The sequence below is a fragment of the Gouania willdenowi genome, chromosome 17 (genome assembly GCF_900634775.1).
Source record: "Gouania willdenowi chromosome 17, fGouWil2.1, whole genome shotgun sequence".
In the NCBI taxonomy this organism is placed as follows: domain Eukaryota; kingdom Metazoa; phylum Chordata; class Actinopteri; order Blenniiformes; family Gobiesocidae; genus Gouania; species Gouania willdenowi.
Genome location: NC_041060.1, coordinates 6842851 through 6859611, shown reverse-complemented (window position 1 = coordinate 6859611; position 16761 = coordinate 6842851). Strand labels below are relative to the sequence as shown.

General features: G+C 37.0%; 1 protein-coding gene across 1 annotated transcript in view; it reads left to right on the top strand.

Annotated features, from left to right (window-relative positions):
• The window catches only part of LOC114479577 (adenylate cyclase type 8-like), a 46412-nt gene extending 30559 nt beyond the window's left edge, over window positions 1-15853 (top strand). The window contains exons 2-3 of the mRNA XM_028473321.1: window positions 12407-12560; window positions 15756-15853. Coding sequence (XP_028329122.1) covers window positions 12407-12560; window positions 15756-15853 — 252 coding nt within the window. The remainder of the gene's footprint in view (window positions 1-12406; window positions 12561-15755) is intronic.
• The last annotated feature ends 908 nt before the right edge of the window (window positions 15854-16761 follow it).

Here is a 16761-nt window from a genome sequence, read left to right as displayed (position 1 = left end):
AGGGTTTTGTATTTTCATCAGGAGATAACTGAGCGTTTGAAGCGGGTTAGCGTTAGCAGTCTGCTGTCCTCTTTTGCCGCAAGCATAACGGAATAAAAACCCTTATTTGGCACAGGAGTGTTTTCTGTAGACGAGCATCAGTAGCAGCAGGTTTAGCGCTAGTGAGCTAAGCCAACTCACGTTTTCATACAGCTGCCATTAGTCGCCTAAAGCAGAATTAATGGAGGTGCTCTGCCAACGGTATGGTCTGGTGATTTCATTGTGACTTCCCCCATAGAAGACAATTCATTTGTTCAATCTGAGAAGTCTCCAACACAAATGTAACATTAGATGTGCTGTGTGTATCTGATAGCTATTGATAGATGATGGTTGTTGTTTGTGTTTCATGGCTCAGAGCCCACTCTGTTAATGATGAAGCTAATCGTGCACGCTGCTGATGTGACGAGCTCAGATACACTCACACTGCATCCTCACCTCATCCGTTAAGCAGTAAATCAAATATTCTATTTGAATTAGTGAGGAGGTCTTGTTATTTTGATGAAGCATATTGATTAAATCATGCATGTAGACAATGGGGCTTAAAGTTATGACGTTGGAATTCCACAAGGCTCCGTTTTAGGGCCTAAGCTGGTTCTAATATATGTAAATTATATTTGCAAAGTGTCCCAAATTCTGAAGTTAATTATTTTTGCTGATGACACAAACATATTTTGTTCTGGAAATTATATTAATAATTAGATTTAATTAGTAGAAAATGAATTGACGAAATTAGAAAAAATGGTTTGAGAAAAAGAAAACAAAATGGATGTGTTTTGGATCGTGTAGGACAGACTGTAGTTTAAAATTGGGTCTAAATGGAACAGAAATTGATTGTGTACTGTATATGAGACCAAGTTCTTGGGCTTCATCATAGTTCATGAGCTTAGCTGGAAGACACACTTAGAATATATTAGAAAAAAATATCAAACTATTTGTATTCTACACAGAACAAAAAGTATAAGAGACTGTCCGAAGTTGCTTCATTCATTTATTAACCTTATATTGCCTTTTCTGGCCTGTTGCTCAGAAAGCTGGAGTAATCCATGTAAAACATATGTAGATCCATTTATCAAATTGAGAATAATGCATGAAGTGGATACGCAGTTAATGCTTCAGCCCATTGCATTTTTGGTTGTTAAAATGTACGTTTATTCTTTGTATTGTATCGTATTGCATTGTATATGTTTCTATCTATCTATGATGTAAAACAAACACCCAGTGTGGACTAATATTTTATTTGCTCTGAGCTCATTAGCTACAGTAAAAGCTTCTGTTTATCAAGACTATAGTGGATTAGACACCAGTGCGTCGCTATGCTAACTATGCTAACATAATATTTTGTATTATTCAACTGTCAAGAAAAAAGTTGTAGTTAGACAAAGAATTTGAGGGAAACTGAACTGTTGTTGTAAGCTAACGCCTTTATGCTGTTAGCCAAAAAGCTAGCTCGCTATAAAATTAGCCTACAGTTAGCTTTCACACTGAATCTCTTTTCTTCTAGATTAATCGCTGAAATAAAGAGAGCAAAACTTTCATCAGGGTAATTACAGTATGAAAATACAGTCGTAGAAATAATTAATAAAAAATGTTAATTACAAAATAAACAAAGAAAGAAAAATATAGAATAAATAAATAAATACCATTTATGGCATATATTTATTTAGGTATTAACTGATTTATTTGTGGCATATATATTTAGGTATTGAGTGATTTTTTTTTTTTTATGACTTACAACCGTATTTTTATTTATTGTTTTAATTATGGCAGAGTTGGTCATTCATATTTTGGCAATTTATTGGTGGAATTACGATCTCTGGCAATGCAGAGCAGACTCTGTCATGTGTTAGAAAGTTCCAACACAGACACACTTGGCTTTTTTTTTTTCCAGATTCATTAGAATGACCACCCTAGTTACAGGTGAGCATATTGTTTGTGGGTAACCACTCCAAAAGTTGACAGTAGAGCTTTAAAACCTGCTGAGGCTTGTTTTTATTCATTTTTTTTTTTTTTTTAATCACTCAGCTTTGTTTTGCCTGGTTTTAGAATAAAGTTCACAGCTGATGACTGTGGTTTTTGCAGGTGCAAAAGAGATTACTCATGATTTGGAATCCAAATACTGATAATAACAAATTAGTGAGAAATAGAGACTTCCACAAATTCCTGTTATCCAATCATGTCTAAATACAGTATATACTGTATATGTAGACTGTGGCTGATTTTGATAATTGAAGAACTGACATACAGTATGTTGGGAAATATACATACTCTCAGTCAGTATAAATACACAATTTGCCATGTGTCATTTCTGAGTTGTTGAGAACAGATTTAAAGGCGGCTTTTAAGGAGTGATAATAGATCACAAACACATTCTATTTCTGTACGTCACACTGTAGAGGCACAGATCACGCTGCAATTAATTTGAAATCATTTACGATAATTATGACTATTATTAACTATGGCTGATTATTTTCCATGTAGTTGTTAAGCAGTGTCTCTTCCTGGCCTGCTGCTTATAATGAGACCTTGTTAAAAAGCATCCACATCACTGGCATTTCCTTTTAATGAGTGCACCGGCAGTCTCCATGCTGATGCCCTTTATCGTTATCCAGCACCACTTTTTCCAAAACAACATGGCCGCCAGAGCTGTTGCTTATGGGGTTTTTAATTTTGGTCTCCGTAGGTGGGGCACAAGCCTCCAGGGGCCGACTAAGAAATTGAATCAGTGCTGATAGCGTCCAGGGAGACATTCACAATAACACACAGTAGCGCAGGGTAACGCCGAGCTAGGTTTTCTCAGCTCTGCAATACTAGCGAAGCGCCTCGAGGGAGAAAGAAAGGCGCCATGGAGAAAGATGGCTCGGTGCATGAAAAACCCATCCTCTGATACTCCCACACATACTCAGCTTTAAATGTGAAGATTTTCTCTTTTTCCCTTTCATAGCGACAAGCATGGATTCCTACATCAACGCTTAAAGTGGAGGAGGGTACGCCTCCACTCAACTGATACCATCTTCAGAAATAACAAATTTAAGTAATTACCAAAATTAGAGCCTAAGTTGCTATTTTGTGTGTAATGTTGGAGCTTCTTAGTGAATTAAGGGCTGTGTGGGCAGGTTTGGACCATTTTCATCAACATTTCAAAAATAATAATAATAGTGCATTCGATTTTACATTGCATTTTATCATAGACACTCAAAGCGCTTTACAGAATTAAGGCATTATTCTTTCACTCCACACATGGAGCCTTTGATATGTGCTCAGGACGCCCTAGGCATGAGTTCAGAGGCTAATCCTGAATTCAATTAGGTTTCATTTGAACTCAATTATTTTCAATAAACCAGAATTTCCTGCTCACAATTTGCTTGATATTATATATATATTTTCCTTTTAACATTTGACAATTCAAATAGACTTTAATGTATTGGTCACCATCCTTTCTGAAACTGTGAGTTACTTAATAGGTACTGTATAGTTTGAAAAGCACTTCTTAAAGCTGCGGTACTCAAATTATTTTCTTCAATTAAAAAAAAAGATTCTTCTTTGCATCATATATTATATTGTAAAAAGTAATAATTTCTGAAAAAAATCGTACATCTGCGTGCTGTTTGTGCCTTATAATTAAGTGTTTTAGTTAATAAAACCCCGGAAGACAAAATATTGGCCGTCACCCCCTCCAGCTCCAATCACAGGATTTAGAGAAAGCCTCCTCATTGGCTGCTGTGATATATAATGAAGCGTGTGCACGGTGCAAACTTGCTTTCAGTCTTTGACTAACTTTGGACGCACAAGTGGCTGTTTTCCTTCTAGACATGTAATCTAATGTTCCATTTTCCTATATTTTGTGTGCATCCTTTTGCGACGTGTTTTGCCAGTAGTGCACGTTCAGCTCTCGTGCGCGATTTTTGTGCACTTCCAGAGAGGAGGAGACTGGGAGGGATTATCAGAGTGGGAGACGGGATTTACGGTTCGAATTCAGCCATGCCCCTCTGCCATGGTTCAAGATTCAAGTAGTGCAGCTTCAAATAATAGCAGTTTGACGGTTTCACTTTAATTCGAGGGTAAGATAATAAAGAAGGCTAGCAGTAACTTAAAAAGGTTGGAACCTAAAAAAAACTTTATTTTTCCTCATTTATGCAATAGTTTTCATAATTTTTCTGTATAGAAAATCCACCTTGTGTTTTAAAAAATATCATATTATATACAAGATACCACATACACCAGGTTTGCAACACTTAAAAACATCACAATGTTTCAGTGAAAATAAACATTTAAAGATGAAGGCTTCAGCAGTATATAACTTTACAAAGTACTAACTACTTCTCTCATCTGTATTTGTCTTTGTGAGTTTGAATCCTGGAAAGTAAATCAGATTTTAGACGAAGCTCATTGGTGACTAGAGCTCCTGAAGGCATCTCACATGGTGTTGGTGACCACTGTTCTAAAGAATCCAGAAGAAGTCACACAGTTACAGTATGTTGTTTACCTGCTTTAATGCAACCCAAACAAAGTACATCAATAAAATGACATATAAAGTGTTAACCAGTGGGCGTGCACTGTAGCTGTTCCCACTGAATGTTCTTGAAGCCAAAATACAGCGTTAGGGACGCTGTCATCTTGCAAATTTGACTTCATTTGCAGCCAGAGTCTGTGCAGTAGGGTCCTGCGGGAGGAGCCCTGGTAACATGCTCCGCCTATTTAGCATACTGCCCTGATGAATTACGCAGCCCAGCTATGCCACAAGCTTAAGTATCTTCCCCACTGGAAATTCTACCAACGGCTTAGAGGTTAATACTAGTACTAGCAGCTCAAGAAAGACAAAAAACTGAACAGAAAAGGTTAATTAATGGCGTCTCGGCAAATCCCATATTTCAACCTCAAATAACTCATTTAAAAACAAACTTCACAGAAAAATGAGCACTTGAACACAATGTAGAGTGATAATAACTAATGATCGCAGTATTTTAACTTTACAGTTTGACCCACATCCCATCCGTTATCACTGAGGAGGCGGGGTTTATGACCTATACTGCAGTCAGTCAGCAGGGGGAGCTCTAAAAATAAAAGCTTAACTTCCCCGTGAGCGTGCATCGTCCATTCTTTTTACAGTCCATGGTTTTAACCAAGACTTGTCTCTTAATTACATTTTAAAGCATTTATACCAGATATTTTTCCAATATCAGATTACATTGGCATCCAACTAGTTTTTATTGGATTTATTGAGATTATATTTTAGGATCTTCTATAATTCTTTATTTTCATTCCATTGTAGATTAAACTTTTGTTGAAGGTTAAAATAGATGTAACCCATTGGTTATTAATGAATAGGTCAGTTTTTCTCACACATACTGTTGCTCACTTTAGTTCTCCAGCCTTTCCTAACATTCCACACTGTAAAAATAAGTCATTAAAGTATGCAGGATTTGTGCTGATATCATATCGTATCAGCCAATGAAATCAAGGTTGCAATATCGTCATCGTAGAGGAAGTGAAAAATATGTAGTAATCATGCAGCGCTTGAATGTAACTGTCAGCGTAGATCTTGACGTAATCAATAACCCTGAAACCTGTATAGCTATAAGATCGAGGTTCTCTGCTTCCTTCACAGCAGAACGCTCCGGATGTAAAGACATGTTTCTCTATCTGACTCCCTTGTCCTTCTGTCTGACTCTGTTGTTCTTCTGGTGCTTTTTCACCTACAGTTTAGAGTCCAGAGGTGGGGGTTTGATCCCCCACTTCTTTCCCATTTGGTGGTCTTGAGGGCCTTTGTTCTCTTCTGTTTCCTGTTTCAAGAATCATTGTTTTCACCTCTCTGTCGACCCCCTTTTACCATTTACCACCAAGCCTAGTTCTTATTTTACACAAGCATTCAGGTGGACATAATCAGACAGAACTTAAAACCGTAACTTAAATTACAAATACAAATGATTATTTTAGAGTATTTGAATTTAATCAAGTGGAAGCATGTGTTTATATGCCTACATGTCTCACTGTAAGGGGGATACAGTGCCTGATCCCAACCTCTGGTAGAAGTAGTTGTAATGGTAATTACAATCAATGCTGAGAGAACGTTCAATAATGAGCCTCTCTGCCCCTGCACTTAAGCAAGGCTTCATTTCTAACAATCTGACACTTTTTCCAAGAACACCAACAAGCATCAGGCAACACACCTATTTTTTTTTCAAAATAACTTTAAAAAAAAAGAAGCAAAAACAATTAATTGCAGCTATAGAATACATGAAAAGCTATTTAATCAGTGGCTTTTCACCCACATTGTTCTGCTTCCTCACACAATTAACCTACTGCTGAGGTAAAGGAAAGAAATCGAGCACATTGTTCACTTCATGGATTTTGTCGTTAAGCTTGGAAAAGTAGTGCTAAGAGCCACAGCCACTCAGGTTTCTGCTTTTTTTTAGGCTTTACCACAGAAATGGGCAAGTTTTATCACAGTGGGGTCCACAAAAATGTGATTGTGTGACCCTAGGGCCACAGTAGCAACATTTATGTCAGCATTCCAAAGAATGACCAATTTGAGCATTAATACAAGCTTGAAAACACACATTTTGTGTGTCTTTAAATTCATTTTGTAGATTTTCTCATCAGGTGAATTTTTGTTGTCATTTTGTGTGTTTTTCCAAGTCATTATGGATGTTTTTGTTATATTTAGTCTGTTCTTGTCATTTTGTGTGTCTTTGAAGTCCTTATGTATATGTTGTTGTTTTTGTTGTCATTTTGCATGTTTAAGTGGTTGTTTAGTGTGTGTTTGTTGTCATTTTGTGTGTTTTATGAATAATTTATTATTGTGTTTTTGTTGTTACCTTTTGTACTTTTCTTGACATTGTGTGCATTTTGCTGTCGCTTTCGGTGTTTTTCGGTAGTTTTGTGTGTTATGTTGTTCTTCATACAACTTCCAACTTCATGAATTACAATTTCGTTTTGGAGGCCTCACAAAATTAGACCTAGGGCTGCATCTGGCCCCCGGGCCGCCAGTTGCCTATGTCTGCTTTACAATAACACATCTGCACGACCTTCCAATGACCGCAGAGTTACAAGAGTGTAGCAGATGCTCCCATCATGTCCAGACTTGTTTACCACTGTAATTGCTCCCCAAACACTCTCACCTCGGAAGTGTTTCTGGGAAAAAAACAAACATCAAATGTGACATCCTGAATATGTTACCAGAGCAGATTTGACGCAGTGAAATGTGGCATCGGAAGGGATTTCCACCATGATTTTGTCCTGAACACTTTGCCAACTCACATCACGTTAAGCTGCTGTTGGCAGGACGGAGGGCGCTCGGCTCGGCAGTGGCGAATCCCTCATGAGCAGTTTCTGCTACTGTTGCAAATTGTTGCATCATCATGATCGTCCTTTCAAAGCTTTCTCAGGTCTTGCTTTTCTTTGCTTTGCACACTCATGGTCGATGAAAGGCTTCAATCCTTAGACAGTCCTGGAAACTACATGGTGGCCATGTTTTTCTAATGTGAGGAGTTTTTTTTCATCATATAGAGAACGGACTTGAGCATGAAATATAGAAAAATATTGTTTCTGTGCACTCAGAACCTCAAAATGGGGTCATGACCCGAAAAAGGTTGGGAACCTCTGTGTTAATGCATATTTTATGTTATTTTGTGTGAGATTTTAAGAAAAATTGTCATGACTTTTACCTTTTTCAATGAAAGCTTACATTTTTACCTATTTTGTTTTCATTCTTTGCAACTGGACTGGAGGGGTGGGGCTTAAAATGTTTCGTTCTTCAAAGGGGGCGTAACAGAAACAGTTTTAGAATCACTGATGTAAAAGATAGAAATTGCTGCTTGAAAATTTGTTCTCATCTCCATCGTAAACACTAGATTTGTGGACATTTCTGGAAAACTTTTACGCATTGCATTGTGGGATGAAAACGAAAAACAGGAAACCTTTATTTGTTTTCTCAATTACCGATTTGCCAAAGTACGTGACCCGGAAGTGAAGCGTTACACATTCCGAGATATCTTTAGTTCTGCAACACTTAGGAGTCTCTAAATCCTCCAAAATGTCCGTGAGGAGGTTCTGTGCCCAACACCAGCTAAAGCGAAAGGACACGTTTCAGATGCACAGTTGGAAGCAGCGATCTTGCCGAACTGCCGTTAGCATAGCCGTTAGCGTGGGGATGAGAGTACTCTTCCACTTTTTCGTTTTCTGTACCGAAGCAAAAGAGCTTGAATTTGAAAAACAAGGCGTTTTCCATTTTTTTCATTTTGGTTTTGGAAACAATATCAAATTAGTGATTTTTTTTCGTTTTTCATGTTTTTGTTACATAATGAAAAATGAATGATACACGGATTGGGATGCGTAGTCCCATAAATTAATGCATTGATTGACAGTGATTGGCTTGACACCATTTTTGTTGTACTCTGTACCTGGTATTTTCCCTGTGATATCACCTCACTCTGCAAGACATTATGTTTCGACGGAAATAAAAGAAATAAACATCCGCCATTGTTTTGCCACAACGTTCAGTTTGTGAAAACAAATTAAATGTGTCAGGAAAGATGACACATCACGGTAAGAATGATTTATGCATCTGTCTACGGGACATCACATCCCACAATGCAATGCGAGGTTTTATTTTTTTTTTCGAAAACATCAATGAAAACTAATTTTCAAGCCACGATTTCATCCTTTTACACCTACATTATGGCTGTGTTCAAAATCACATACAAACGTACTACTCAAATGAGTATGAAGTGTGTTCCAACATGACAGTATGGAAAGATTGAGTATGTGTGAAACACCTGGATGTATACTATATTGGGACATATGGTGGGCACACTAGTCATACTCAATTGCCCCATGATGCATTGCGTGCAGAACATAAAATCATCCTGGGACCAGCTTCAAGCTAAAAGTCCAACATTCCCTTTTCAAAACAAAGCATCTCTTCTTGTCTTCCATTACTTTTTTTTAACACTTTTATAAATCAGGCTCTTGTTTTGAAGTTAACCAGAAGTTTTTGTCAGTAGCACAATGGAGGGTCTCCCAAAATCTCTGAATTGTCAGAATGAAATGTGTTTTCCGCAAGTTTATGGATCAAATGACCACATGTTGATATTCTACTTGGTCAACAGAGATATTTAGCCTCAGTGTGCTTCAGGTTTTTGTCGTTGTACGTCCGTAATGCATCTTGGGAAACTTGGAAGTATACTTCAGTGGGAACGGTCATCACCCTACTCATCATTCTAACCATACTCATAGTATATAGTAGACAGAGTGTGTAGTGTATACTACGTTAGTATGCGATTTTGAACACAGACCATGTATTTGTCTGATAATTCACCCGCAGTTTTAAGTTTCACCCACAGACATAATATTCCATGATGTTGTGCTGTTGTTTACATTGTGGTATCTTGCTTAGACCAGGTTGGGTTTCATCTTATGTCGGACCGAACATTGTGTGGAGATATTTAAGGAGTTGAAAGAAGACACCAGACGTGTCACCTTCATATTGAGGTTTCTATAAACTCTATCTACTTTATTCCATCGACAATGATCTATGACCTGATTGGCTCCTTGTCTTCTCTGGTTTCAGACTTATTAGAGTTTATTCAAGACGTGCATTGACTGACTGACACCTCACAATAGCAAGCTTGCCAATGACGCTTTGCACACAATGCATTAAGTTTTTATATCATCTGGACTCACCTTTCCTTTACTGACATGATTACAAAGGCTTCATTGTTGTGGGTTTAATCAGGAGTTCTCAACCTTGGGGTCAGGACCCAATTTGGGGTTGCGAGACACTGGGAGAGGGTCGGGTCACCAGACGCCTTCAAGAAACTAAGAATATCTTTGGAAAAATTTGAGCCCATTTTTACCCTTTTTCTGCAACTACACCATATTTTAACCTATTTTCATCACTTTTTCTTGCCATATTTTTACTCCTATAATTACTTCCATTACTGCCCCTACTCTTTCAAATTTCAATGCCTTTTTTGCAATTTTTTTCCACTTTCAAGACATTTTCAACACCCCTACCTAATGTCACATATGTTGACCTCAGGTCACTTTTAACCACTTTTGACCAGATTTCATGCTTATTTTTTGCCCAATTTAACCACATTCATGATTTGTCATCATGCCCATTAATTTTCTCTATTTTTTTTAAATCACATTACCACAACCCTCCTCCCCCATTTCTGCCACTTTAAGGCCAATATTGACACTTTGAACCCTTTTTTACCACTTTTTCTTGTATGTTTTTGGCTTCACTAATTTGCAATTTTTAACCAATTTCTGTGGTTTTTAAAAAAAAAAAAAAAATCACATTTCACCACATTTTCCACCAATTTAGTGACTTTTAACCCATTTAATTCCTGATTAAAACAGGGATGTACATTTTTAAGATGACTATATACTATGATGCAAATAATAATAAACTTCCTGCATAGCAGTGGATATTATTCAGATCAATAAATAAAAGCACGGCTTCTTCTATTGTGTTTGAGTCACCATTCAATTTAAAGTAGCTCTTAGAGTAAACATATATTTATTTAAACAGAAAATTCCCTTTTTATCACCTTACTGCGTATATATAACAAATAAAAATGCAGCCATTGATGGTTTGCTGTGTCACATTAGTCGAGTGGTAATCCTTTCACCCTGCGTCTTATCACACAGCCCCAGGCTGTTACGTCTCATTAAAAGGACTCTGAGATCCTTGAATAGAAAAATCGCTGATTAATGGAGACGATCTGTGTTCACACGATGTTCATTCATCAAGATTTAGAGTCTCCTAAATAATACAGAACCCTAAATGTTTCAGCTGAAGTGGTTGTTTTAAAAACGTCATAATGAATGGTCTGTAAGCTGATGCATTATGCATTTTTTTTCACATAAAACATCCACTAAAAAAAAATGAGAGATTTTAAAACAAGAACAGCAATTTGAAAAGTTTTTTTTTCTTCTTCTTCTTTTGTGTTCAGCTGCTAGTCTTACAACATCTTATTAATTAATCTTGTAGTGCGTATTTTTAGTGTATATTTTAGTACTGCATATTTATAATATAGCCATTTTTTATCATTATTTTTCAATTATTTTATTTTATTAGTTTCTGAAAAGTTCCATTTCATCGTTTCTTTTCTAGTTCAAGGAAATCTGCCTGAGGTCTTCAGAATCAGCATTGCATACATCTTCACCTCTACATAAATGGTAATAAAGTGATAAAACTTAAGTTTTTTACTGCTGTGTGTGGAGGGCGGGGGGGGTTAAGGTCTTTATCAGAGTTTGTTATTATTCGAGGGAATTAAATCTTTACTTCACCTGTTGAGTACCCTTATGTTTTTCTGTGAGAATAAATGTTAATCTCTTCACTCATGTTTTTAGTCCTTGAATGAACTCGCGTACTGATTAGGTTGGAGTCGTTTTTAATTAATTGGAACCTTTTTTGAGAAGCGAGGCACTATGGGGCACCGATTGTAAAGGTGCGCATGCTAAAAGAAAAAGCTACTTTTGGAACATTTAGCAACAAACCACATTTACAAAATGTATCTCAATGCTTTTGACCTGATTTACAGCAATATTTGGGAACTTTGTGATGTTGTTTCTCTTAAAATATAATTTCAGTGTTAAACCTGAATGTTAAAGCTAAATTGTAAATATTATATCTAAATCTCAATGTCACATTTCAATCTAAATGTTTATTCTAAATCTAAATATAAATGTTAAATGTAAATATAAATCTTTAATGTCAAAACTAAATGTCAGGGGGTGAGACTAAATATTTAGCTAATATGCAAATTCACCGTTTAGATTTAGCACTTAACAATTAGATTTAACATTCAACATTTAGCATTTAACATTTAGAGTTGCCATTTAGATTTACCATTTAGATTTAGATTTAACATTCAACATTTAACATTTAGAGTTGCCATTTAGATTTACCATTTAGATTTAGATTTAACATTCAACATTTAGATTTGGATTTAACATTTAAATTTAACATTTATATTTTGATTTAACATTGACATTTAACATTTAGATTTAACATTGACATTTAACATTTAGATTTAAAATTGACATATTTTTACAAGAAAATATCAAAAATTTCTGTAAATATGCTGTAAATATGGTCAAAAATAACATAAAAAAATGTCACATACATTTTGTAAACGTGGTTTGTTGCTAAATGTTGCAAAAAAATAGTTTTTTTATAATAGCATGTGCAACTTTACAATTGGCGCCACATACAGTGAAACCACCAAATGATCCGATTGTTGCTCAGGTCAGCTTGTGCTGATAAATGTGTGGAGCTAACAATATTAAACTGTGAATTCAGAGCAATACTTTACATGCTTTTTCTCTTTTAACTGAACTTGTGTTTGTTTTTCAGGTAGCAGCTCAGGCGGTGCTGTTTCTGTGCATGAACACGGCGGGGATATTCATCAGTTACCTGTCGGACCGAGCTCAGCGCCAGGCCTTCCTGGAGACACGACGCTGCATTGAAGCACGACTCAGACTAGAAACAGAGAACCAGAGACAGGCAAGTACAGTCCACATCCACACAAACTCATGTCTCCAGCTTTTTGGTTCATTTTTCATTATTCAAAGGAATGTTTTTACCATTTCTACACATTATTGGTTGTGTTAAATACATGGCTGTCATTTCATGGTGAACTTTTAAGAAAGCTGGATTATTGATCAGATTATTTGGCCATTATTTTGATTAAATTTGGGATGCAGACCTCAACCATTTTGACTCAAATGGTTTACACAAGTAACTTTAGTTATCCCTAATTCTATTGAAACGGTCAACAGGAAATTAAGCATGTTAATTAGATTTCTGTGATACTAGGAAACTATCGTATGTCCTTGAGCGAGTGCTGTTACTGTGTGAACATTTCCTGGCTATTATCTGACTGTTGCTAAATGGGATTTATGAGAATTGTATTTCAAAGAATGAGGATTTCCTGGCAAATTTGTCATCTTGGTTTTTAAGATTTACGTTCTTGCTAAAAAAAAAAAAAAAAAATGCATGTGAAAAATGTTGTCAAGAATTTTATTGACGCAAACCAACATCCAATCAGCGTCGCACAAAATAAATAAAAAATAAATAAATCATCCTTTTTGTTCAGTTTACTGCAAAGAAACTCACTTCATAAGACTTTAATTAATGAACCCTTTGTTCTTTGGTTATTTCGTTTCAAAACCAAATTAAAAAAATAGAAAAGCGGATTGTTTTTTGTTTTGGTTTTATTAATTTAGAACCAGAGACAGGAAAACAGAAAAACAGAAAAAACCAAACAAACAATGGGGTTCTGTTTTGTGTGATATTTGGATATTTACAGGGAAACTAGGACGAGAGCTCCATGTTTTAATCTAACCACAGAACGACCCACAGATGGACTCTTACTCTGCTGCGTTTGATAAAAAATGATCTTGTATCATGTTGTCCACCTCACACTGATGGCAGAGGTGTAATTTATGTGTCGATGATGTTTTGTTAAAGAGTTATTGATGCTCCGAATTTGAGAATATCTGCCAACTTTACCAAACAGTGTTACGGTCCAAATAGTATCCAGATAAACTGGTGACTGGGCGGATTTTTTGCTCTTGGTCCAGACATAAAAAGACATAAGTCACATACTGATGAATTGAAACGTTATTAATACATAATTATATCAAAACCAAAAAATGGATGTTACGTAAAACATGCACACATGTGATTAAAGGGACCAGCGGTGGTGTAATGAATCTACTGGTGCTCCTCGTTTCTTCACTTTATTTGTTAGTTTTCCACTCTCTCTCTTTCAAGTATCCCCTGTAGTGCCATTCCATACCCCTAGGGGTACACGTACCCCCATTTGAGAAACACTGGTTTAAACCATGTCAGACTGCATTTCTCATACATTTAAGGATGGACTTTCAATTTGGTTTTAAGGTAACTTTGTTCCTTGTTATAGATACAACTAAAATGTACACCCTTGCCTAGTCTGGTCCCTTTCTTAGAAAGTATTTCACCTCCGACATCTAGATAACCTTCATTAACCACTGGGCTTTTCTAGCAACAAACATTTGGTGAAAACCAGCAAATTATCTGTTCTGCAGGTTGGAGCCTTGTGTTTGCAGACTGTAATAAAAGCAAGCAAAACAATGGATGGATTTTAGTGAACTGGTCTAACAGTTATCGGATAGGTTAATGAGAGCGTTGGGAGAACGTACGGCACAGACATGGTATTGATCCGGAGCCTCGTCCCTCACACTGTGCATCACGGCACTTTGTCTCATTCAGACACACACACGCGCTCATACACACACACACACACACATCAAAAACTAACAAGAAGAGGCAGTGAGTCAGGGTAGTGAAGTATATGAGGAAACACAGCTACAGAGCTGTTAGGGACAACAGGGACGCACACACGCGCACACACACGCGCACACACGCTGTTTGTGAGCTTTGTTTACACAGTGAAGTGGCGAGTGAGACTCTTCACAGAAAGCTTTTACAGACGTGTTTCCTGGAAGGTTCTCTGCACCAATCAACTCCTTGATGGACACATTTAGCCTGCCCTAAGCACAGGGCCATTATGTCATCACATATACTCATATAAAACTAGTCAAGATTGATTCTGCTGTTTGTAACTCTGCCCCCAAGACTGGTTGGAAATCTAACCATGAGTTGCTGTTCATAAGCTCATTATCAAACAGTTCAAAAAGAATTTACCACTTAATGTGATACAAGTAGTGGGTTTTTTTTAAAAATATATTTTCCCCTTGTTTTGAACTTTAAAGTCCTGATCCATTGGGTTTGCTGACCCAACAGTGTTGATCGTTTCTTATTTCAGATCTACGTCTTGTAAATTATAGCACACTTTAGTGTTAAGTGTTAAACCCATGGCCCGGGGCCAAATACGGCCCTTTGGAGCATCCAATTCAGCCCACAGGAGACAAAACATGAAGTGTGTAGATGAAACTCAACAATATTTACAGGGTCTCAGTTTTCCCGGTGCTTATATCGCATGATTGCAGTCATTTTTAATAGGTAAACAGTTAAAAAAATTAAAAATTCTCATAAAATCCTTAATTTTTTCTCAAAATATAACATATTTCCTTTAATTCAATAGAAATTGGTCCAAATAATCTAGGAAATTTAAAGTGAAGATGCTGTTTGAGCTGAAATCTATCAGTTATTGTTTGGATATTGACGGTTACATACATATTTTGTATTTTATGTATACGTAGAAGTGCAAACTATGGCACAATAATGTTGAAATTACTCGTTGGAAAGCTGGAAAAGGACTGAAGAAGATATACAGAGAGCAAAAAAAGCAATTTGGGTGCATTACACTTGATGTAGAGTTTGGGTCACTTGATCTTATCTTTCCAGTAACAAATAGACGGGAGATTACTACAACAAGAGCAATCTACTAATGTTTGCTACTGGAAAGAACTAATCTGGACAAAGATCCAGCAGAGTGGAGAAGCATCATTATGAAGATATGCTGTTTGTCCAACCCGCTATCAGCACTGTAGTCTGAACAAGGTTTGTCATAGGAAAGGCCAAGTTGACTCCCTAACCAGAGACTTTACTGCCACACAGTTGTGGAGATGGTGAAAAATGCTACTTGTTGATATCAACTAGAAGCCCAATGAAGTCAAGATCTTTAGCAACAGATGGTTTGTAAGTAAACATTTACTGAGGTGTTTATTCCTTTATGTGCCTGTTACGTCCCCTCTAGGATGGCTTGTCAAAAGGTTTGAGGGGCGGCAACATAAAAATAACTCAACGAATCCCCAGGGACTGGAGACCCTGGCCAAACTTAACAAAAGTAGGTAAGGGACACTGGTCCAACCCTATACAGGGCCGTTGCACCCATGTCCAGCCTCTAAACTACAAAAAGACTACAGTATCTCCAGCTCAAACTAAAACAGCAAACCTACAAACATCAAGTGGGGACCAGAAAAAACTCACCACATGTCTGCTGCTGCTCAAATGTTGTTGGCCTCCACTCTTTTTATACATCTCCTCCTCCCTCTCCACCTGATTGCTGATCTGAAACAGGTGTTTTGAGTTGAGAGGGAGGAAGGGTAAGCTGAGAGTCCAGGAGGCAACTGCGGTAACAGGATCCATGTATCAGACGGACTTACATCTTTGAGCATTAGCTCTATAGCTCAACAGATATCATCAGGTCTTGCATCCAGATCAGTGTCTATGCTACAGCTAACATGTAGAGATTGGTTCCTCCCTTGCCTTTTCATCTGCCTTCATATTTTAAATCAGACGCTACTGATGCTGTATTAGAAATTGCAGGCAAGTTATCCGCTACTCAACATAAACTTCATCATAATAATCAAGGTGTTATAGGAGATCGACTCATAAATCCAAGGTGCATGAAGGGAATGAGAAGTTTCCATAAAACTTAGTGCAAAGTCAAAAACTCTCATCTTCTGTCAGAAACTTTCATGTGTAGTATCAATACAACGAGGTGATTCATCAAAGCTGACAGAACACATCGTTTGAGTCGCGGGTCTGAATCGTTTGGCTTTAGACAGGTGCTATTAACCAGAAGGTAGTTGATCTTCATCCAGAGCATCTTAGTGTTTCCACATGATTGATGTATTTTGGCTAGATGTGGTTACTAATGGCACCTGTGGCTCAGCAAACCACAGGTAATGCTTTTTGCATGCATGAGTACTTAAGTTCCTGTCATTACGATATTGATTTAGTTTTATCAATGCTCTTTA